Below are 24555 nucleotides of genomic sequence, written 5' to 3' on the forward strand. Positions count from 1 at the left end.
ACCACCCTCACCTGCCCAGGACAGAGCCCATCCCGCACACCACATCCAGAATTTCTGCTTGGGACCTAAGCACCCCATTTTGAAAAATATGAAACCACTCCTGAGAATCTAATTCAATGATACCCAGACTTGTGGCTAAGGTCAGGAATATGGTCAGTCAATTCGAGTTCCTCCTCCAAACACAGGGTGCACAGTCCTTTTGGCCTCTGCCCCATTCTGCAATGAATCAAAAAAACCCCTTGACATTATTCACATTTAAAGTGCACAAATGGATAGCATACACAGTCTGCCAGTATACAACTTATCCACTCGTTGTTTGTCATGAGGATGTTTGATTCGGATTTTCAAGTCGTCAGGGGAAGAAGTGACCCTCCAGTCAGGTGCTTCCTCCTGCTGCTTGGCTTTCTTCACCCTAGACGCATGTGTCCAGCCCTTCTCCGCTGTCCGAATGGCTGTGTCTGTTGTCAGGAGCACAAGAAAAGGACCTTCCAAGTGAGGAGAGAGTGATGCCTCTTTCCACACTTTTACAAACACCTTGTCCCCAGGCTGAATTTTGTGAATAGTGAACCCCAGAGGAGCACTCTGTGTCACTATTCCCTGTTTTTGAAATTCCTGTAAGTTTCTGTTGATCGCAACTGGGTATGGTTGGATCTGACCATCCTCAAATCTGGGGTGTCCCACCGGCATTCCATGCTTGTATGGCATTCCATATAGCATTTCAAATGGTGAAAGCCCCGTTTCTGAATGAGGCATGGTACGGATATTAGGCAATGCCAAGGGCAGACACTTCAACCACGATATCTTTGTTTCCAAAATCAATTTTGATAACTGTGCCTTCAAAGTTTGATTCATTCTTTCCACTTGTCCTGAACTCTGGGGATGCCACGGAGTGTGGTACTCCCACCGAATGCCCTAAGCATCAGCTATTTGCTTAATAACCTTTGATGTAAAATGTGTTCCCTGATCCGAATCAATGTAATTCACTACCCCATATCGGGATACAATCTCCTCCAGTAATTTTCTGGCCACCATCTGCGCCGTTGCTCAAGAGCTGGGGAAGGCTTCTACCCAATGAATCAATTTATCCACAAACACCAATACAAATTTGAACCTTCCCACTTTTGGCAATTCTGTAAAATCAACTTGAATTCTTTCAAATGGCCGGTACACAATGGGGCGACTCTCCAGGGCAGCCTTCCTGGCACTTGATTTGTTTATCTTTTGACAAATCAAACACCTTTGTACCTCCTGTCTCGCCAATTCATAAATTCCCTCACACCCAAAAAATTTTAGAAATTGCTTGACTAGAGCTTGTGCCCCCGAGTATGTTTTCTGGTGCAACCTTTGCAGAATCCTCTGAGTAAATCCTCTGGAAACTAATTCCCTCCCATCAGGTAACCTCCACTTACCTTCTTGTACCTCACCTCCGATCTTTTCATAACATTGTATTTCCTTTGGGGAGGATGGAGAGGAATCCTCAGAGGTTTCTTCTCTTTCAAGCTCTGGGGTACTTACCACAATAAGTGCCGCAGTTTTGGCTTCCTGATCCGCCAAATTGTTCCCTCTGGTTCGAAACTGAATTCCTATCTGATGCCCTTTCACATGGACCACCACAATTTCTTCTGGACCTCTCAGTGCTTCCAGAATTTGTCGGATCAATTCCCCATGCATTAGTTCTTTTCCCCTCGTATTGATCAGCCCCTTCTCTTCCCAAATCTTTCCAAATGTATGAACAACCCTGAAGGCATACCTTGAATCGGTGAAAATTGTTCTTTTTCTCCCTTTCAGTCTTTTCAATGCCCTCAAAACTGCATACAATTTGCATGCTTATGCAGACCAGCTTGCATTCAGGGGACCTGGCTCTCTCACTTTCCCTGTCAATCCGTCCACAACTGCGTATCCTGATTTTCTTTTCCCTTCAACCATTCTGCTTGACCCGTCCACAAACCACTTTTCCCCTTCATCTAGTTCTTCTTCTTCTAAATCTTCCCTGAACTTGGTTTGCAGCTTGACTGTTTCCATGCAATCATGAACTAGTTTCTCTGCCACTTCCCCAAACAGAAACTGTGCAGGGTTATGCACAGTTGTTCTCAATTCCAAATCCTGTAAATGTACCAATATGGCCTCATACTTCAGCAACCTTGCATCCGTGAGCCACTTGTCCGCTTTCTGTTGTAGTATGCCCCGCACGTTGTGCGGAGTAAATGCTACCAGAGGTGCCCCAAAAGTCACCTTTTTTCTTCTTCCACTAGCAAAGCCACAGCTACAATAGTCTGCAAACACGTGGGCCAGCCTCTGCTGACCGGATCCAAAAGCCGGGACAAGTACCCCACAGGCTTCCTGATCCCCACCCAGTCTTGCATCAGCACCCCATGTGCTGTGTGGTTGCTAGTGTCCACAAACAACTGAAAAGGTTTCCTGACATCAGGGAGGATCAACACTGGTGCTGCCGTGAGTGCCTCCTTGACCCCCTTAAACTCCTTCATCCTTTTGTGTCCATTTGATCCTGTCTGTGGTGAGCTTTTCATAGAGAAACTTCACTTTGTCACTATAATTTTCGATCCACTGCCAACAATACCCCAACAATCCCAAAAGCTGCCGGACCTCCCTTTTCGTCTGCAGGGATGGTAAGGCACTAATCCCTGCCACCCTTTCTGGATCCAATTTATTTTTTCCCTTTGTTAACCAATGTCCCAGATATCTGACCTCCTGTTCTGTGAACTGCAATTTTGATTTTGAAACTTTCAATCTCTTTTCTCCCAAAAACTTCAAAAGCTCAGTCATGTTTGTCCTTACCTCCTCTTCGCCTTTCCCTGCAACCAACAAGTCATCTACATATTGTAGAATCTTTGTTCCTTTTGTGTGTACAAAATCCCTCAAAACCTGCTCAAGTGCCTGCCCAAATAAATTTGGAGAATTTACGAAGCCCTGAGGCAATGAAGTCCACATGAGCTGCTGCTTCCTATTTGTCTCAGGATCTTCCCATTGAAATGCGAAATAATCACGACTGTCCTCATGTCCAGAAAGCATCCTTTAAATCAATCAGACTGTCCTCATGTCCAGAAAGCATCCTTTAAATCAATCAGGCTGTACCACGTATCTCCAGGGGAGTGATTGTTTAACAAAGTGTAAGGATTCAATACAGTGGAAAATAAAGTCTTAGTTCTCTGATTCACAGCCCGTAAATCTTGCACCAGCCTAAAGCTGCCATCCAGTTTTCTCACTGCCAAAATCGGGGTATTGTGTCGTGACATGCAAGGTTCTAATGTTCCTTTCTTTACTAATTCATCAATCACCTGTTTCAAGCCCCTCCTCCCTTCCATGGAGAGGGGATATTGTTTGACCCTTATAGGGTCTTTGGGTCTTTCAATTTCCACCCAAATTGGTTCTATGTCCAACCTTCCAGCTTCTCCCGGGACATACCACACCCGTGGGTCTATTTTCTCCTCATCAGGGGCAGTGAGGCTGTAAAGTCTCACTTTGAGCTGAGCTTTCTCCACTGCCAGCCCAACCCCCAGAGCAACCATCATGTCCCACCGCAACAATTTAAAGTCTGCACCTTTAGCTACTAAAATATTACCAACATGTCTTCTGTTTCCCGTGCTTATTTCAACGTTTTTTATGATTGGAACCTCAAAAGGGTTCCCTTTTGCTCCTGTCACCACCATGGAATCATCACTCAAAGAGCATCCCTTCGGTATTTGTAACACTGTTATCGACTCCGCTCCTGAATCCACCATAAACTGTAATTCTTCTTTGTAGGGTCCTACTTTTAATTTTATCAATGGCTCCCTAGATGTTCTGGGACCCAAATTGAAAAGCACCTGACACCTCTGATCTTCCTGAAACATTGCCTGATCCTTGGCTCTGTTTGGGCAATTTCGCTTAAGGTGCCCCTTTTATTTGCAGTAATAACACTCAAACTCCCACTTTTGCTCCCCGGAACCTTTGTCCTGAGCCAGAGATGGACCAGTTTTCTTTGTCGACCCTTTTTTCGCCGCATCCTTTTCCTGTTCCTGTTTCTGAGCCTCTTTCACCGCTGCCACCAGGACCTTAGCCTGTATTTTCTTCCTTTCCTCATCCTGGTGCATGTAAACTTTTGAGCTTCACGCAACAATTCCTGCCAACCGTCTATTTTCTCTAACTTCTTTGAATATCTTCCCAAGATTTCGCCACAAACTGAGTTTTCAACAACACCATCCCCACTGGGGAATCAGGGTCCATCCCTGAATACATCCTCAAACCCTTTCAGAGTCTCTCCAACCACTTCATAGGTGTTTCATCCTTCCCTTGGCATTCCCTGAGCACTTTGCTCATGTTCTGCCCCTTCGGTACCGCCTCCCTGATACCTTGAATCACCATATTTTTTAGATTTATCATCCTCTGCCTCCCCTCTTCCGTCTGGGTTTCCCAAGACGGCTTCTGGTTCAGCCACCACTCCTCCCCAGATCCCCTGTTCGGGTTCCGCTTTTCCCAATCCCTGATCGCAGCTGACCGGATCATGTCTCTCTCCTTGTTATTAAATAACGACCTGAGGATTGCTTGGAGATCCTCATAAGTGTAAATACTTGTTCCCAAAAATTCATCCAACCTCTCTGCTACTTTTCCATTCTGCTCAGGTGCCTCAGGGGAAACCCCGGGATCCCCCAGTTCTTTTCCCCTTCCAGGGTGCCTCTCCCTGCCAGGCTGCTGCTGCCAGTCTGCCCCTTACCTCTGCCACTGCTCCGGGGCTTTTTTTGCTACACCGTAGCTGTTATGAGTAAAAAAAAAAAAAAAAGGGTTACCCATTTTTTTAAAAGGTTGCGGAATTACAAGGCAAGCCAGTTCTGGCAGAGGATAGTTCTTTGTTAGCTTCATGTTGTAATCACCTGTTAAGAGTCAGCCGTTAACTCCCTGTGGTTGAGAATTCCCCTTTTTGTCAGTACCACCATGCCTGCTGCCAGGAGGATGGCATCCCCCCCCCACCCCACGGTGAAAGGAGAGGACATTGGAGTTGACATGCAAATAACCTCGGACCCAGAATGCAATGAGACAGGCCCCCCACCAAACCTAGCAAGGGACCCCTAAAAACAATGAGCCAACACAGAACTGAGAGTTCAGGGTGATGTATGGACCTGAGGAACAGAGTCCAGAGTCTGCTGGAACCCTTTTTGCCCCTCACCATAACCTAAAGATGTCAGCTGTACACAGGACCTCAAATGTCAAACCAAATAATTGGGAATCTCCTGATGCTCTCTCTCATGAAGACAGTATGCCCAACTCTGCCTGTGGACTGGCAGAGAAAGCTGCACTCATCTTCCTCATCCATGCCACTCCTGAAAGCAGTCGTGGTGTGAGTGTGACCCATTGATTCTTCCCACCTGAGCTGATAGCTTTTAATAAAGGCACTAAAAAGGAGAAAGTTCTCCTACCCTGTTAATTTCAGTAGCCCTTCACCCCATCTGCCTGTTCCAGCTACAGCTGCAGACTTTCTCTGATGTTACAGTTTCCTGCTTCCGAGGTCCCTGCCACAGCTCCTTTTGCTATCCAGATGGGCGCCATGATCAGCTGCCCCTTGGGGTTCGTCAAGCAAGCTCCTACTCCATCCCTTCTGTCAGCCCTTACCACCTGAGAGGGACATTGACACTCGCACTACAGCGCCCCCTGCAGCCGTGGGGGAATCACTGCACCTGCCTAGCCTAGTGGGGGAGCCTCCAGTGCCCCTGCCGGCTGTGACTGAAACTGCATCAAGCGGGAAATTGCCTGACAGCCGGGAGACGGCAGTTGTTGGGTCTCTGTTTTTTTCTATTTGTTGTTGCTGCCGCTGTTGTTGTTTGTTTGCCTTGTTATACACACATATATATTCTAGTAAAGAATGGTTATTTTCTTTTCCCATATTCTTTTCCCTGAAAGCCCCTTAATTTTAAAGTTACAATAATTTGAAGGAAAGGTGGTAATATTCTCCATTCCAAGAGATGTTCCTGCCTTCCTTGGCAGACACCTCTTTCAAACCAAGATAACTAGTTAAGAAAAAGTCAAGCAAATATGAATAAATATACCTCATACAAACTATTTCTATGTAAAATAATTTCAAATGCATATGCAAGTTCTGTGCGCTATTCAGATAAAGAGAGTGTAGATTTTTTTTCTTACTAATTTTTAGAGAACCACTGGTGTCCAAACCACATATTTATCTTCTCCATATAACTGGTTTCAATAGCACATTGAATAAAATCGAGATCATTATATTTTGTCAGGATAAGTGATTGCCTTCAAGCCAGCTTCCAGACATATTAGTCTATTTAGCTCTAAAAATAAAGCTCAAAGACATATGGATGTATATTTTTAATATATTTTCCATTAACTGAAATCTTGTCCAAAGAATGAAAGTAAACAATATGCAAGCGTATCTGCAATCACTTACTTCATCACAGTTACCTAGAGATCTGCTCAAGACAGAAGCCACATTAAAGCTATAAAATATAATCTGACCCAAGTCAGTCACAATAATTTAAGAACAAAATTCTCCTGGACTACATGGTAATTTTCATATTGTTCCTGTGAAGCAAGTTACTTTCCCTATCAGAATTACACCTTATCTTTCCAAACGTTCATCACATGCTCCAGGAAAGAAGCTATTGAAAATGAAAGGGGGAGAATATGGTCTGAATTACTACTCAGCTGCCTTTATATCTCAACCAATACCCCAGTGAGGGTGTTCAAATACTAGCTGTAGTAGCAAGACCAAGAAATAGGGTTTATCTCATTGACAATATAAACAATTCTGTTCACACAACTTTCTTTCTATTTACAGACACATACTTTTGTCTTTAGATACAGCTAACTTCATCTTGGTTTTCTAAGGCAATAAACTTTAAATGATGCCACTGTCAGTCTATCCTAATAACTTAGCCAATGAGCACTGCACAGGCCCATGAAGACGTTTAAGGGTCCATAGCATTTTTTGTATGAGGAAAATTTCATACATTTTTTTGTATGAAAGAACTGGGATTGTTCATTCTGCAGAAGGCTCAGGGAGGTCTCAAAAGTTGTGTATAAATAAATGATGACTTTAAAGAAAGAAGAAGGAACCACGTTCTTCTCAATAGTGCACTTTGACAACACAAGAGGGAAACGGTGCAAATTAAAAACTGGAAATACCATATAAGCAGAAGAAAATGTTTTGGCACTTTTTGTTTTGTTTTGTGGTTTTTTTTGGTGTGTTTTTTTTGTTTTGTTTCATTTTGTTTTCATTTTGTTTTGTTTTGGAATTTAAGTGGGGTTTTTTTTTGCTGTTGTTTTTGGTTTTGGGGGGTTTTGTTTGGTTGTTTTTTTTTTTTTTTTTTTTTTTTTTTTTATTTTACTGTGAGAGTGGTGAAATAAAGGACCAGGCTGCCCAGGGAGGTTGTGGAGTTTTCATCATTGGAAGCTTTCAAAACATAAAACAGTCCTGGGTAAACTGCTCTATCTGAACCAGCTCAAGCAGCAGCAGATGGACTTGATGATGTCAAGAGAATCCTTCCAAGTTAAATTATTGTCTGATTCCATATCCCTTGATCAAATTCAGCCACATTTCCTAGAGAAGTAGCTGACTTAGACATTTTAAATTCTTAGGAATTTTTGGAAATAAATTTAAGGAGGAGAGGAAGAGGGAACTCCATTTCTACTTCTGCAGAACAGACAATTAGCACTCTGCACTCCCTTAGCAGCAACAGTCCCCTAAATGGGACACAGATTTATTAGCATGAGCATATTAGTTCTTGCATGGCTGCCTGGCTTATGAGCTTCTCCTGTTTTTGCAGAACAGGTCCTTTTTTCCCATTCTACCATAGTGGATATAGCAGGGATATGGGATCATTGGAAGAGGAAGCACCTCAGTGAGACGGCTCTATAAGACACTGGAAATGTAAAGATGGAAGGTGGAAAAGCAGTGATACAGCTGGAATGAGAGGAGCTGAGATTACCTCAGAACATAACTGTAAAATCAGGCTTTACACATTGACTTGCTTGATAAGCAATTAGAGTCTTTACAGCACTGAATGCTGCTTGCATCGCACTACATTTTCTATGTGCTGTAGAAGCAGGGCAAAAAGCATTACCATAATCCATTTCCCAGACAACTCTTTCATTCTTCTTAAAGAAGCAATTCATGCATGTGGGGCACCTTACCACAATATCTGTTCTTCCTCCAGGTTGGTGCATTACTACATAACACAGCCTCAGGCTTCAAAGTCTCTCTCCACACACAGATTTTGGACTCAGCTTACACTTGCCAATGTTTCAGCAGAAGGAAGAACAGAGAGTTTGGAGAGCAAGTGGACAGCCCTGGAGAGGAAAGGGTGAATGCCATGTAGCTGGAGATTCAGAAGACATATTTGAAAGCATCTGTTTTTATTTTGTTACTTTTTTTTTTCTTTTTCTTGCTATTTTCATGCTCTTTCATGTCTTTTCATGATATTATCATTAAACTTCACTTTGATTCTTGCTTTTCTGCAGTCAGAGGATTATATGGCAAAACGTGAATGGGCTGCTCAGACACTGTTCTTGAACATATAAGACCTGAAGTATTTTCTTTTTAGTGCAACATCGAAGTGCCTGGAAAAAATAGATTTAAATGACCCAGAACAGCTGTTGAGTCATGAAAGTAAGCTTGAGAAATGTGATAATGAATGGAGGCAGGTAAGTTGCCTAATTACTTTATTTAATAGCAGCTGTCAAGTTCTGAAATGAAAAGAAGCTACTGAGAATAATATTAATGTGCTAATAAGGAAGCAAAATAGTAGAACTACTAACTGAACAGCACAGCTAATTAATCAAAGAGTTTTTTTTAGGATGCACTTTTTGAGAGAAGATGCTTGTGCTTGACTATCTCCTGCCATCCAGGGAAGTAGTCCATTTCATCACTTCTGTATTAGCAAAACACTTTGTGAGTGTGAATCCACTTTATCATGACTTCAGAAGTTGACTGATTGCTTACTAATTTGAGGCAAGAAGACCTGCTACATAAAACCTTTGTCTCTTAAAAGTATTTTTGGAGATACATATCACATAAGGATGGTGACTATTTGGAAGGGTTTATTTCATGTACAGAACATATTATCAGGCTGCTTTGGCTGTCTATGCCCATTCTGCCACTGGAACTAATAACTTTTCCTGCTTTACATAAGTCTGGGTCTTCATTCATTGACAGAACCCTTGCGAGTCAACAGGGTTCTTTTTTTGGCAGGAGCATTCCAGGAATGTCTTTTATTGCCCCTTAGATGGAGACTGTGCTTAAAGGCAGGAGTTGAATTTTTACTCACTATACTCATGATTATTCACTGTATGTTATTCACACATCAACATAATTGTCACAGTATGTTGTCAATGAGTGGTTTAGGTTGCTTAAAGAATCACCATGAAACTTATTAGCAAAAGCAGATTTGATGTAAATAGGCAGAAAAGAGAATTGGATGGCAAGGTTCACTCTTTTGCTTACTGTATAGAGGAAACATACAGAGGAAAATCAAGTCAGAAGCACCGAAAGAAAAACCACGGCCTGAAATATCCCTGTTGGCTTCTGGTCTAGCAGCTGTTTGCTTGAAAACAATAAAAGAGCACTGAGACTCAACATCTCCTTTGTAGAGTGGATCCTTCTTGTTCCTTTTTGTCATTTTATGTTTCTCATTGCACTTCCCTTGGAATACGTTTTGATTTCCAGGAAAGAATTTTTTTTTGTTGTTTGGGACCACACCCTCTGTAAGGGGCAACAGAACAAACTGAAACACAAAAGTTCCATCTCAGTATGAGGAAAAGCTTTAACTTTGAGTTTGATAGAGCATTGGAATGGGCTGCACAGAGAGGCTGCAGAGGATCCATCTCTGGAGATATTGTGAAGTCACCTGGTCGCTGGGTGAACCTGTTCTGGCAATGGGGTTGAACTAAAGGATCTTCAGAGGTCTCTTCCAACCAGTTGTTCACTGCTACTCTGGTGACCAGCTACGAGTGCAGCTGGCTAGCTCTGTTACCACCTGAGCACCATAAAGGGACAACTTAACCAGAAGTGGTTTTTACATTATTCAGAAATGCTTTTTGCATTATTCCTTTTGGGAAGACTCCTTTGAAAAGTACTTTTTCATCTTGTCAATCAGGTTTCTTAAGGCAGCACTTGAATCTCATTAAAAAAATCTTTAAAGTTTTGCAGTAAAGAAAAAGGTGAAAACACCTCATTGATTAGTGCATTTTTTTGGGGATCTGCAGGAGATAAGGCATTAACTGAATACAGAAGGGAGAGGTTCATGAAGCCATTTGCAAAAGTGGCAGGAGAAAGTAGGGCTGAACAGTGCCAGTGTGAGCAGGTCTTCATTACAGTACAGTAATTTTTCATGAATGCAATTACTTACTATCAATTATTTCTGGGGATCGGAAAACTGGCAAAGGGAAAGCCTGATGCATTCCCCTGGAGGGCCAACACCTGAGCTACAACCCTTTTGGTTAGGGAGAGCAAGAAAATTGCCCCCAGAGCCCTTTGGAACTGTATGTTGATTTCTTCTACCCCACTGGCCCTTCTCCCTCACTCCATCCTATGCCCTCATCCCATTGGCCCTGGTATTCTGTCCCGCTCCTTGAGATCCCTATATAAACCCTTTTGTCACTGGACCCTTCGAGGAAGAAGATCAATAAAGGCTCTCCTTGGAACCCCACAGGAAGACTCCATCTTTCCTGTGTCGCTCGGATCACAGAAGAGCTGAAATTACTTGATCCTAGCACAGACCTGCCTGCGCCCCTAAGGTGTCTTTTTCAAGACACTTCTTTGGGAACATTGCGGCACTCTGGACAACCACCCCCTGTGACAATTATATGCTTGTATTTTTGCTGTAGTAAGCAATCAAAAGACCAATAAGAATGGATAGCAGTTTAAAATAATCTAATTAACATTACAGAGCCATAAGCAGAATTCAGCAAAATTTGGCCTCTTTATGCCTGTGTAATGAAAAAGAACACAGTCATAGAATTTTCAAAGACACATAAGCTCCAACAGTGTGTAAAGATGGAAACTGCAGTTACAGCATAGAAATATCCAACTCATTACAAAAAAGTTGGGGATATCTTCTAGTTTCTATAACCAGAATGGAAGTGTGTATTTCCTTTTTGCAACATGTCTGGTAAAGGTTTAGAATCTGTTATTGTTTCAATCTTTTATTTGTAGGGATGGATTTAATAGGCTTTAAATGCACTGTATTGTACTTGCAGTATTATCTATGATTTCTATGTTCCTTCATACAATCACCGAGCAAAGTCTTTTCCATTTCTTCCACCTTATCTAAAAATCTAAAGTGCATTTGGAGTTTAAATCTAGATCTCACTGATCCAGTTTTGCTCTCCTGTGAATTGCTTCCAACATTTTATAATAGTCTTTTAGTGGAGCATTTGGGCCAGGACCTCTCCTGCCTAGCTGCTTAGCAGCACACAGACAGACTGTGATCTGTGGTTCTACTGCAGCAACCAGAGCTGATGCCCTTATTTGCCTCACTCATGCAGAGCCTGCCCAGCAGCTGGTTTTTTAACTACCAGTATTCCCTTCCCCCAAAAGGAGGTTAGTCAACACTACTTTCTACAGTGCTGACACAATCACAGAATTATTAAGGTTGGAAAAGATCTCTAAAATCATTGAGTACAACTATTAACCCAGCACTGCCAAATCCACCACTACATCATGTCCCTCAGGTCTGACTCTACCATTTCCCTGGGCAGGCTGTTTAAATGGCTAACTACCCTTTCAGTGAAGAAATTTTCCCTAATATCCAATGCAAACCCCCCTGGCATAAAGCCCTTCATTCCAGTAGTTGTAGAGAATGACTGAGACCCCCACCACTCACTCCAGCAGCTAACACCACAGGCCAGGGGCATCCACATCCCTCATCAGCACTCCAGCAGGTGGCACCCAGTTCTCTCACAAGAGTCCCCCACTATCTGGCACTGAGTCCTTCCAGCATGCACATGGATAGGACAGACAGTGAGATGACAGTGAGAGGAGGTAAGACAAGATTTAATGGACTTAAGATAGACTGGGTCAATCAGCCCTAGGAATCTGCCAGACAAGCCCACTGACCTGCCATGGTTTACAAGTGATTGGCCCCTTTTCTGTCTATTCTTTTTTTCTTCCTCCCCTGAACATTGCCCCATTTGTAAAGACCGACCAACTCCCCTCCAACACTCTGGACCCCCAGGATTGCATTCTTATCAGTTGCAAAGTATCATTAACCCACAGTTTATTGATAGCTGTTTAGTGTGACTGATGAGGTTGGCTTCTTCTTCTTGTCTCCATTATAATTTGCCTGTCAGGTTTGGGTATCCACATACTTTACTTCCCCCTTCCCCTTAGTATCCCATTTGACAAAGTCCTTGATCAGAAAATCATACTGGAATAAAAAATCCTACACTTGACCCTTACTGTTTTGTGTGACTCATCAGTTTTGGTTCTCATCTCTGCCTCCCTTGTTATTGGTCAGGCAAGTTTGTGTCTCTCTGTTCCTGTTTATGACTTCCTCTTTTTCTTAATATCCCCTTCTGTGTTGAGAAAGTCCCCGATGAGACACCTTAAAGGAGCAGACATTCTTCTGCCAAAGATTCTTACAATTATTACAAGATTGATTAAATTACCATAACTGTGTTACAAAGAAATATGGAACACAATATAGCAGAAAACACGAAAGGAAATTTTTATTTTTCAGTTATACAAATAAAAACCAATCCCCATAGCTGTACTTGAAATAAAACCAACAGTGTCAAACATTGCAATTCTAAAAGAATATGTGTCAGTACTTTAAACCAGAGAAATTGTATGACATACACTCAGTAGCAATAGTACTCTCCTTTATCTACATTTATAACAATTGTGCTTTTCCTTGCACAAAGTAACAGTGCTCTTAAAAATAAATAATGTGCAATTTCAGAGTTCTGTCCCAAAATATGCTAATCTAGATCCCCATCTATATCCTGGACATGTCTCTCCCAGGAAAGTCACCGCAAAGAGTGCTTAGCACTTTGCTAGACCAATCACTTAAAAAGGTACTGAACCTGCACCTGTTTTTCTTCAAATCACAATTAGAGAAAAAGTACTGACCTCAAACATGTTGCTTATATTGTCTAACAAAAGAATGATGCAGTTGTTACTACACATCAGACTCAGATTGGAAAGGTTCAGTAGTTCTTATATCTGGAGAGTGGCTCAGAGCTGTGGAAGAGAACTGTCCCAAAGCTGGAAAGTTAACTATCAAACATTCATCTATTAGTTGTATGAAATATGAAGGACTATCACAGAAACATTAACATGTATCTTAATAAGCAATTTACAATCAATTTATCTGAATGAAATCAAGTTATTTATTGCAAAGCTGCCATAACCTTTGGAAAAATAGATGCAGTCTGCTGTCTTGATCTAGTTTCCAGTTCTTATTTTTAATGTACATTTAGGAACTACAGCAGGCAATTGATATAGCTGATGAGAGGATAAACTTGAGGAACACTCTGAACACAATTGATTGGGATTTCAGTTGCTTCTCACCAGGGCAGAAAACATTAGGGATCTTTCTTTTTATCCTACTACTTTCTTAGTTGTTGGTAGTGTTGGATTATAAAAGCGGTAATTATAATATAAATTGATTATCCTCTGTGCTGTTGGCAGCAGAGGTGTGAATATATATAAAACAACATAAATCACCTAAGGCAGCTATGAAGGCTTAAGCTGTTGACTGCTAACCAGTAAAGAATTGCAAAGTGAAATCCATTCCACCTTAAAGTCTCTAATAAGCAGTTAAGATTTTGCTGCCATGTCCTGGGTCACCCTTAGGGAAAAAGTCACACAGCAGAAGTAATCTGTTTTTCCATTAGGTTCTGGGGTGCCTTAACAGAAATGCTCCAAGAGCCTCAGAAAGTATAAGGAACAGATAAGAAGGGTGTCTGCAATGAACCCATTGCTACAGCTTCCCAGCTGTAGAATGCAAACAAGGAAAGCCCTGGGCATGTCTCACCTCAGGTCACCTTAGACCAAACAGTAACTGGTGGTCACAAACTATCTCAAAAGAAATTGTTTTTGAAACATCAAACCACACACCAAAGAATCTTTGGGCTCCACATGGACACAGCTCTTATACAAGAACAATAGTGTAAAATGACCCCTAGTCCTTGTAAAAACCAGCAGAGTCAGACTACAACTGACACTTGCCTCAGAGAATAGTTTGAGACCCACCCCTCACTACATCACACCTCAGCTCAGGATAAAGTGAGGCAAGTGGGAGAAGAGGTGTACTGGTGTGGAGTCCCATGGTTTTGGTAAGGAGACACACCTAGGTGCTGGTTTAAGGGGAGAGTGCTGGGAGAAGGATGAGTGTGGATGATGGCTGAGTGCCCTCAGCCTATAGCTCACAGCATCCAAGAGTGCAGTACTGAAGGTAGAAAGCCTGCAGAAGATGAGGTTAAGGCCCAGTTTTGAGGAGGTATGGGAAAATTCTGTTGTCTTTGAAGCAGGTGTTAGTCATGTCTTGTGCCAAACCAAGTCAGAGAAATTTAGTGATAGGGTAAAAAACTGTACTCCATGGCTTTTGTACTAAAGTTAACTTTACTTGCAGAAAATCAAATGTGAAGCATGCAAAACCAAGGCTTAGGCCAAGGTTTAATTTCTCTTTTAAGGCAAATTTTTAAAGGCAAATTCCCTCACCTATCTTTCTATTTACATGAAACTCTTTTCATGTATTCATTTGCACAAATATTTTTTTTACTGCCACGGAATGCGGGAGTCCCCATTGACTTTGCTGTCAGATACATAATCAGGTGGCATACTCAAACCTTCCACAGGTGAACAAAATCACCTGTCAGTTAATATTTTAGACTACTTGAGCATGAGGTTGATGTTAATAGCCTGACACTAGAGAGAAGAAAAGACACTCCCAGAAGATAAAGTTGAGCAGATGTTTCTCTGAGCTTCTGAGAGACTCACAATCTGTGAATTCTTTATTCCAATAGCAATTTTGTCAATGCATATGAAATATGCTTTAGAAGATCAATAGTAGCAAAACACTAACAGCAAGAACAGAAATATGTTCACCCTTAATTGAAAAAATAACCTTGTATTAAAATGAAGGCGTACATAGCGAACAAATAGCACTCTCTGGTTTATAAACATCAAATTAAACACATTCCATTCTGCATGGCTGTTTACTTCCTCATGATGCCTTGGTTTCAGTGAGTTTCATGTTAGGACCACTTATTGCACATCAGCATGTGGCCGAAGTAAACTGTCCTAAGTACAAAAGTCTGGCAAATAAAGAAGGATGTTACTGTATCTTACATATAACAGAACTGACTTCCTACTTCCTGTAATATTTGACTGAAAGGCACTGATTTAGCTACCAATCCCAGATCTCCAATCATGCATGATGAAATATAGGAACTTAAGAGAAGAAAATGGACAATAAAGAGCATTTTCAGCTAGTAAATGTTTGTGAGAGTGGTAAAACATATGAAATTGCTCAAACTAATTAAAAATTCAGTAGATACACTGAATATCAGATCTGGAGATCAGGACCTAATGTAGCTCTGAAAATTTAACAAGAAAATATCCATACATTATAACTGCATGCCTACTCCTTAGCCAAGCATAACAGAAAAGATATGAAACCATGATGTTACCTATTTATGTGCTCCTTTAGCACTAAAAAACATCATCGGATGACAAGTTTTGTTTCCTAATAGATGCTGTACTGACACTCCACTCTCTCCTATGCTCCTGTAATTTCTTGTTTTCGTTTCTTGGAAATAAGGAAGTGAAAGAACTCTGATGATTAAAAAACCAACTGTGAGAAAAAGTGTTACAGTTACACATCAGAATGTCTAGATTATACAAGAGGTGTATTAAATAAATACTTAACAAAATTAGAAGTTTAAAAGATGTATGATCTACATCTTTTCCCAATAACTGGCTAGGTGTTTTTTTTCCCTTTAGTTCCACTGCCACCTGAGTTTCTTTAGACTTTTTCCTTTCACCAAGAATAAAGCTACACACACACATATATATACATACACACACACACACACACACACACACACATTTGAATGCATGAAGTAATTTCTTTATTCCTGCAGATTTTTCTGAAGAATTCTATATGTGAAGTCTATACATAGGCCTTGATTTGAGATGCTTAAAAAATATAAATAACAAAGAATATGTTCCTTTAAGCAGCAAAGAAACATAAATCCACATCATTTCTCTAAGAGAAGGGAAAAATGTGTATAAAAGTAATCTTTGGCATTGAAAATAAGGGCACCCTCTTGAATGTCTTGAAATCTGTACAGGAGGAAAAAACTTATAAGTCATATCAAAATGGTATCCATGTAGTTTCATGTAATGGGTACTGACAACAGTATCTAGAAAAACAATTGGGATGTTAAGGACTGTGTGACAACAGGATGCAACAAAATAACACTTGAAAAAATATTTGATGTTCTACTCCACCCTCCTATGCTTACAAATCTTTTTTCCTTAAGACAATTCCATAAGATAAAAAATGTAATTACTCATAACATCCTTGAAATCTTGCAAGGACTCCAAAACTTAAAAGAAACAAAACCCAACAAACAGTAATAAAAACAGCAACAAGAGCTGAGGTTATAATACAATATCAAAAACAGTTCTCTGACTGAAGGCATTTACTGATTCTTTTGATCTTACACATTTCACTTTCTCTACTAAAACCCACTGTGATATCTTCTGCCAAAGCCTGATTTATTTACTCAAGTAAATATTCCATCAACTGGGTATTCTTGTGTGGCCTGTCCGACCACAGCTGCAAATTGGCAGGCTCTTTTTCTTCTTTAATTCATGATGAATGTGTCACTGCATCCTGTAAACACTACTGAGCATACATTCAAGCTTTCTTCTTAATGAAAGTGGCACTTGAAACCTTGCAGTCCAGATAGCTTAGTTATATAGCACTTTACAGGTATAATAGCTGGTTATGTACTTCTGATATAACACATTCTTCCAATGACTTAGTGGGTATTGAAACAAATCCCCACTGTGGTCCCATTGCCATTTCACAACATCTTTATGATGAGGTGTGAATTCTGTATTTATTGTACAATAATTGTGCTTTGTTGCTGTATGCATTTCCCTGTTGTTAACTTAAGTGCTCCTCTATTATGTAACACATACAATGTTTTAAACTCCAATGGCATCCTATGAGGACTGGCATTAGAAAAGTACCGATACTTCAGATCATCATAATAGTGATACTTGACTGGTTTTCCATGTAAATCCTTTGGGAATGGCCAAAATCCGTACAGGTGAATTTCATCACAAAATCTGGTGGCAAGTGTATACATGAGAAGACCAGTGCTGGGTCGTTTAATGTGCACCTTGTTTGTCAGCCAATAGCTGCAAAGAAAGAAAAAGGGCATTAGGAAACTCATATAACTTCATGTGAATAAAGTATGCATTTATTTTACACTATGAAAAGATGAAAGTCTCCTTTTCTCTAAGGTGAGATCATAATGACACTGTTCTGGCTCTTTATTCCTCCTAGAAGAGGTAAAGGGAGACCTTAGCACAATACTGGAAAAAACCTGTTCAACTAAGAGATTCAGTTCAGGCTTTAATTCCAACACAACATCATGTCTGCAGAAGCTAGAGGACCATATTTAACCTCCTCAGACAGATCAGGGAATAGTCTCTTGCTTTAAAAAAATCTGACCTGTTGCAGTATCCAGTTCATGTGATCAAGTGAGCCCTATGCTGATTATTTGATTAGTCTGGTGGTTACTTCACAGATTGCTTGCCTTAATAGAAAGCAAATTGAAATGGTTAACATAAGTTAAGAATGTAACTTTCAAAAGTCATTAAAAAATGAGAATCTCGATTTACTTCCTTGTGATTAAACACATTAAACTACCCGTTGTTAAAGGCAGTCTCCAGATAAGCAAAAGCTTAACACTACTGACTTTTAAAAGGTTTTGTACTCAAACATTCACTGGTCTGACTGAGGCTACAGGACAGTTTTTCTGAGCCAGTACAAAGAAGCCTGCTTATGGCTTTAAAAACAGCAGAAAGTTTTCGAAGACATGAATGGAAACTTAACTGGATTCCAGCACATAGCTCATGTTAGTACCCTCAAAGTCTGTCACCAACATTGTTCTACACCTCTAACCTTTAAAATCAGAACATCATTAAAATAGTGCCAGCTATTGCTGATAAAACACTTCTCGCAGGTCTGATTCAATAGAAAGTACACTAGTACTTGATGAAAATGAAAAAGGTCACTTAGATTTTTAAAACTGGTCATTCTTTTCACTCAGACAAACAATAGCCATGCACACAGCTGTACTGATTGGACTGTGGAAATATGTGACTGGAAGTAAGGGAAATAAGTGTGACTTAGCATTACCACACAGACGTAAAACCATTGCAGAGTGCCACTGCACTCTTAGTTGTAGGCTGTGAATTGCTTCTACCACACTCTAGGAAAAAGGCCAAGTTAGATAAGCCTCACCAGATCAGAGTTAGCCTTGTTTTAAATAGGATTTTAATAAGGCTGAAACTTAAAATTATACATCCAGAGTGCTATAAAGGCATTAATGATGTAGCAGAAGGAATGTCCCACCCCCAGTATGAGACAGAAAAGCAAAACCATGCCGTTAATCAAAGCTTAAAGTATGTTAAAAGCAACAGATAATATGCAACTATTAACCATCCCATTGAAACTGGTCTTTTCAGTTTCATTCATTGCCAAAACCATAGCTTTGAATCATAGATAGGCATGCATGTGAAAGCTAGTTTGGTATTTTTGGTGGATTCTTTGATTTTCTTTGTTTGTGAGCATTATACTGAAGTTTATTTTTTGACAGCTGAAGGATCTGCAAGCAGAAAACAGTTCTGAGTAACTGCTTCTCCAAAGCCAGCATAGGGAGAATTTTACTTGGCTGTAAAAACAGGATAGTAAAAATCATATTTAAGGGGTGAATGCAACTGTATATGGGTATATCTACACATGCATATAAAGTTTTTTATTGTCTTCATAAACACCATTTTTTAGACATAACATGCTAAGCAGTTCTCACTCTGATAAACTCCAACTTTAAGACAAGATAAACTGAAGGAGAAACTCCATTCTAGAAAATAAATGTTTATTTATGGAAAAGTTGCTGGAGAAAGAAATCAGAACACTTTCAGCACTTCATATCACAGATACAGCAGAACAGATTAAATGCTAATTACTTAATTTTTGTAGAAACTGGTTGCTGTCTCTTGAGAAGTTGGTACTTTAATCTCATGCAGTCATCCATCTAACAAAAGCGTTTCTAGCCAAAGAGCAGTCAAAACTGATGCATCTGGTACTACAGGGTACCGCTATCATTCCAGCTGAATTTCAACCTTCCAGGAATAGGATGCTCATGGCAGAAAAATAAATTAGTAAACAGGCAAATATGAAAAGGACACTACATCTTACTTAAGCATTTCTGTTCAGAAATAAGTATGTAATGACAGGATAAGATGCAATGAAGACCCTCTAACAATTTCAGAGTGTAAAAACATATATTCTCTTCTGTTTGTTATATTCAGGTATTATACAAACCAGAAGTTTACCTATTTGGTATTTCTTAAAATCAAAAAGATACCTAAAATCTCTCTCTATATATATATATTGAAAATATAGTACTTAATGTAATTACTATAAAAATTTTGTAACTTGGAATCAATTATACTTCGGTTAAAAAGAAAAAAAAAAGAAATGCAACAATGAAACAGCTGGAGGCACTCAGTGCTCTAGGCTGATGCTTCCTAAAGATCATTTATCTCTCCAAATTCCTGGCTGCCAACATCTGCTTGAATGAATAGAATTGCCAAGTGGTGACACAAATCTCAAGTAGTCTTTGTGATTTTGGATCTGAAAGATATCTGCCAACTTTTCAGTTGCTCAGGTACCTGTTCTAATCTCTGAGTTAAGGCTGATTAGGGGTGATCGATGTTATAGATGCTTTAAGCAATAAGCATCTTTGTACCTGTTTTTAGTTTATGTATTTTTATCATAGCTTTATTTTAAAGCATAAAGATATTCTGATATACTTGTCTGGGATGCACTCATTTTCTGTTTAACTACGACTACATCATGAAGGAAGCAACTAACTATAGAACCGAATGAGCATCTCTTTTTTCTCAGATCTCTAGATTTTCAACCATGACCAATTCCTGACTTTCCAGCTGGATACAGCATCAGCTTAACTGACAGGACTGGGTGGATCTCACCATGTAAGAAAATAGTCATCACTATGAAGTCTGTAACTGGCCATGCAGTGCATCACCACTCATTTTCTTGACGCCTCATGCTAAAACAACTCTTTGTGAGGCCTGAAGGCTGAATTTCGTGAATGTGCCAATGCATAAACACTCTTTAATCCTATAATTCCTGTGACTTGAAGTTGAGTAGCTTGAATTTAAAGAGATCTCACTTCAAATTACTTTAAAATATATGGCTGATGGTAATGTAGTTAAGACACTGGCAAGATACCATGACACTAAATTTATGCTCAAAAGGAAAAAGTAATCTCTAAGGTAAGTGAAAGACAGCACAAATAAGAGAGCATTTTGAACCGTCTGCAGTGAAAGGAAGGTCAGGTCTGTACTTCTGTCCATGTATTTGCATTTTATAAAATTGCTGTTAATAAATACCACGTTTGCAACAGGTAACTAAAAAGCCCCATAATACACTGTAAGAGTAAGGGTCACCCAGCTGATAGCAGGGGACTGCTAAAAATGCCTCTTCCAAGAAAAGAAGGGGTATTTGAGAAGGTATTGGTTCCTGTAACAATGCCCTTGTGCTCCTACTATCATTCTATTTTCACTTCAGCTCCTCATCCCAAATCCAAGCATATCTTTGCCTTTGAAACTTTTCTACCCCCTTCAGACATATTAGGTAGTGAGTCACAGCCACACGTCCAAGAACTTTCACACAGTCCAATATGGATCTCTCTTCTACAACCCTTTCTCTTTACAGAGCATACACATTTCAAATAGATTTTATATGATTTTAAAATCTGAACAATGATCTCTTGCATGTTTCACTGTATTTTCCATTAAAAAATGAAAATAATCAAAGACATTTTTGGTATTTCTGTTAGTACTAGAAAGAAATACTGTCAATAATGGATTTCTGCCAGCATTATACTTCAGATGAAAAAAAAAACTTTCTGATGCTTTAAACGTGCATGTTTTTTCCTTCCTTTTTATTATTACCTTAATGAAACATAGTTCCTATATGCAGTTCCACACCACAAATAAAATACATGTTTTACAATTGTGTGTGTAAAAATGTACTTTTTGTCAAGTTCCTTATTTGTCTCCACTAAGATACTACACAAAGCCATAAAATTTATATTAAAAAATTGATTTTTTAATTGAGGCATTGGTACAAAACCTAAACTTCGCAGTAATAATGACTTTTAGAAGTATCAAGAGATTATTTGTATTGGAAGGAATGTCAGCAGACCTGTGACTAATCTCAGTCCAATGTCTTTCTCCAAGGAGGGCTCCTCAGCCATTGCTGGCTGGGCCTGTGCTCCAGCTGAAAGAGACGGTCCAAAGTTTCCCTCATTTTTGCCATGACTGACTGGGACCACTGAAGACCCTAATGAGAGTTCTGGCCTGGTTGAGGTGGATGCCCCACGAAGTGACTGTTCGCAGCTGTGTCTACAGTGCCGCCATAGTTTACTGCTTCTAGCAGGGCCTGCCAAGGAGCCCTATATGCTTGGGCCTGCTTCATGACAATGGCCCATGAATTTCCCCACCTCTCGGCCAAATGAACTTAGAGGGGTAACTTTGGTGGTCCCTTAGGGAAAACCCTTTATCTGCTTCACTACTACCATGATGGACAGAGATTGAAGCCCCCTCCCAAGGACTGAGACTGAGATCCCTGTAATCCTAACACAGGATGGGGGTGGGGGGCTGGCCTGATCGAAGTGAGGCCAGGTGTGTTCTCTCGACCAAGAAAGCATGGGTCTCGCTCACTGCTGAGAACATGGACTGTCTGTACCCTTTTTCAATACCTGCTCTCCCTCAGAAATTTCAATAGACTTATTCTTTATTGTATCTGTTTCCCCTCAGTGATTTCAAGATCTGTTTCCCCCCTCAGCAAAGGACTATAATAGATCCCTGAGTTAACCAGGACTTTGAGTTTCTCCCCTATGTGACGATTCTCCCTGTGTCTGGACTATCGAGGATTCCATCCCTGTGTTGGTAGCTACACCCTTTCCCTTGTCTCTCTCTCTCCCCCTTTATCTCCTTTCTAAATCACTCTATCTCATTTGCTGCGGTCATTCAACAAAAGGTGTATTTATCTTGAAATCCCCTCCGTGTTTTTTCTGCACTCTGAGATCAGTCAACAAACTATGATGACCCCCTGCTTGTACTAGCGGATCATAACGCCAGCCCAACCACCTCTGCAGCTCACTGTTTAGCTTGCTTCAGTTGGCAAATACTTTTTGTGCTTTAAGAGGGCTCAAAGGTGCTTGAGTGGGAAACTCTGTCTACGTTTAAAAAAGCCAATGAAAAAAGTGAAAGTCTGCCCTGGTGAATATGAGATAAATAAATTATTTACAACCATAAGCACTATTTGTGTCAAAGATCACAGTTTGTGATCAATAGTCAATAGTTTGACACTATTTGTGTCAAACTTCAAACTACTGAAGTTCCATAAACTCAAAGTCTTCGAGTTTATGGAACTTCAGTAGTTTGGTCTTGAAAAATACTAAAACTGTTTCTACCAGATCAAAACAACATCTACAGTTAAATATACAGTCAAATCCACCAGACCTTCACTTATATCTAGCAAGATATCCTCATATTTATGAAAATGCAATGTTTTTACTATCAGCATGACCGTTGGAGGGATGGCAATTGAATAGCATGTTGCTACCTGACAATGTCTCCTTGCAGCTATTGGCAAAAATTAAATTAAAATAAACACATAAACCCACAGACATCTGTTTTAAAAATAGTTAATGTTAAAATGATCTTCTGAGAAGACTCTATTACAATGACTAATGCATGCAACAATTGATGCCAGTCATCATTACATTATATGAATGGAAATATGTATAGAGAATTCAAATTACAATTGTTTATCCTGTTATTGTGGAATAGGTAACTTCTGACTAAATTAAAATATGAGATGTGCTTTCTCATGGCTGAGAAGTGTTGTCTCAGACGAAGAAAATTAGATATGATGGGTTACATTCAAATATCAAGTAATTTAGTGTACTTAGCATCTTTATTTGCCTTATTTACAAATTCTGTAATATGTCACAGGTTAGAGAGATTCAGAATCTGGTTGCGTACATTTCACTGGATTTTGAATTCCTTGTTCAGCACAGGGGTGAATCTGAGGAAACATATATGTTTAAACTCTGAATAGCTCAAAAGACCATACCGAGCTCTGTTTCTTGAGATATCCAAGCTGATCTCCAAGCAAACATACTTAACATAAGTGGCTGTCACTGAAATTCTGTTTCTGTTACAGACAGAATATTTTTAAAAAGAGCTTTCCTATTTTTAAAATGAGAAATCCTATATGGTATTTGAGAAGTTAAAATATTAACATTAATAGGCCATTAGGGGAAAAAAGATTTTGAAAGACGACAAAACACTTCAATGTTACTTAAGAGTGTCAGTTTGAGAAGCTAGAGTATGTATATTGTCTTGATGACACTTCCTCAAAAAGTACTTCAGAACAGGACAAGACACAGAATAAAGCAACATATGGTATTAGAAGAATAAAGTACCTTCTGTATAAGGAGAGAATAGCTTGAAAAAGAGACAATTGGATGGGAAGATGGCAAAACACTCCAAAATTATGAAGTGGTGAAGGTGGCAAATAGGAATTTATTACCACTTTAACATAGGCACTGTAACATAAAAAGTAACTGACTCAGTAAAGTCATTTATTAGTAGGTCTGAAATAAACAGATTAAAGTCGTTTTTACACAATGCAACACTAAACTGGGAATTCAAGGCAATAGCATGCTTGGATGCCATTGACCAATTGACTAAAAAACCCACAACTTGTCAATGTTCATAAACCCAGTGGTGCAGATGAAACTCCTTCTCAAAAATTTACTAATCTGTTGGTGATGCATATATCACAGGGTAATCTTTCCTTTGTTTCTAACTTTTCTTCTACTTTTCTGTGTTGGCAACCGGCACTGGTAAGACTACAGACTAGAAAGGGATCTCTTAAATAGCCATGTTTATGTTTTGGTACCCAACATCTGTTTTCTAAAGAAAGTGTTAGGGCATGTATCTTCCTTAAATTCAAAGAACAAATCCTTTCCTTGTGCTTTCTTGTCTTCAGTGGGATTAATCACACCAATGACAGGAACAACTCTTCAATTTACCCTCTCAATTTATGTGATTGTTTTAATTAAAAATGCACTATTTTTCTTTTTCTGAGATATGCTTTGTGCAGAATGCTGCACAAGGAATCTAAAGTATGAAAGAATTAAAGTGTGAACAACAACACAGAAAATGTGACAGCCAGCACAAAAGCATTT

General features: G+C 39.8%; 2 protein-coding genes across 3 annotated transcripts in view; both read right to left on the bottom strand.

Moving 5' to 3' along the window:
- The window catches only part of PAM (peptidylglycine alpha-amidating monooxygenase), a 654400-nt gene that overhangs the window by 417508 nt on the left and 212337 nt on the right, over positions 1-24555 (bottom strand). The gene's annotated exons all lie outside the window — the stretch shown is intronic.
- Positions 12657-24555, bottom strand: part of ST8SIA4 (ST8 alpha-N-acetyl-neuraminide alpha-2,8-sialyltransferase 4) — a 53785-nt gene continuing 41886 nt past the window's right edge. For both annotated transcript variants that reach the window (XM_030237075.2, XM_050986811.1), the window contains exon 5: positions 12657-17392. In XM_030237075.2, coding sequence (XP_030092935.1) covers positions 17089-17392 — 304 coding nt within the window. In that variant the 3' untranslated portion in view covers positions 12657-17088. The remainder of the gene's footprint in view (positions 17393-24555) is intronic.

Source organism: Serinus canaria, chromosome Z (genome assembly GCF_022539315.1).
Source record: "Serinus canaria isolate serCan28SL12 chromosome Z, serCan2020, whole genome shotgun sequence".
NCBI lineage: Eukaryota > Metazoa > Chordata > Aves > Passeriformes > Fringillidae > Serinus > Serinus canaria.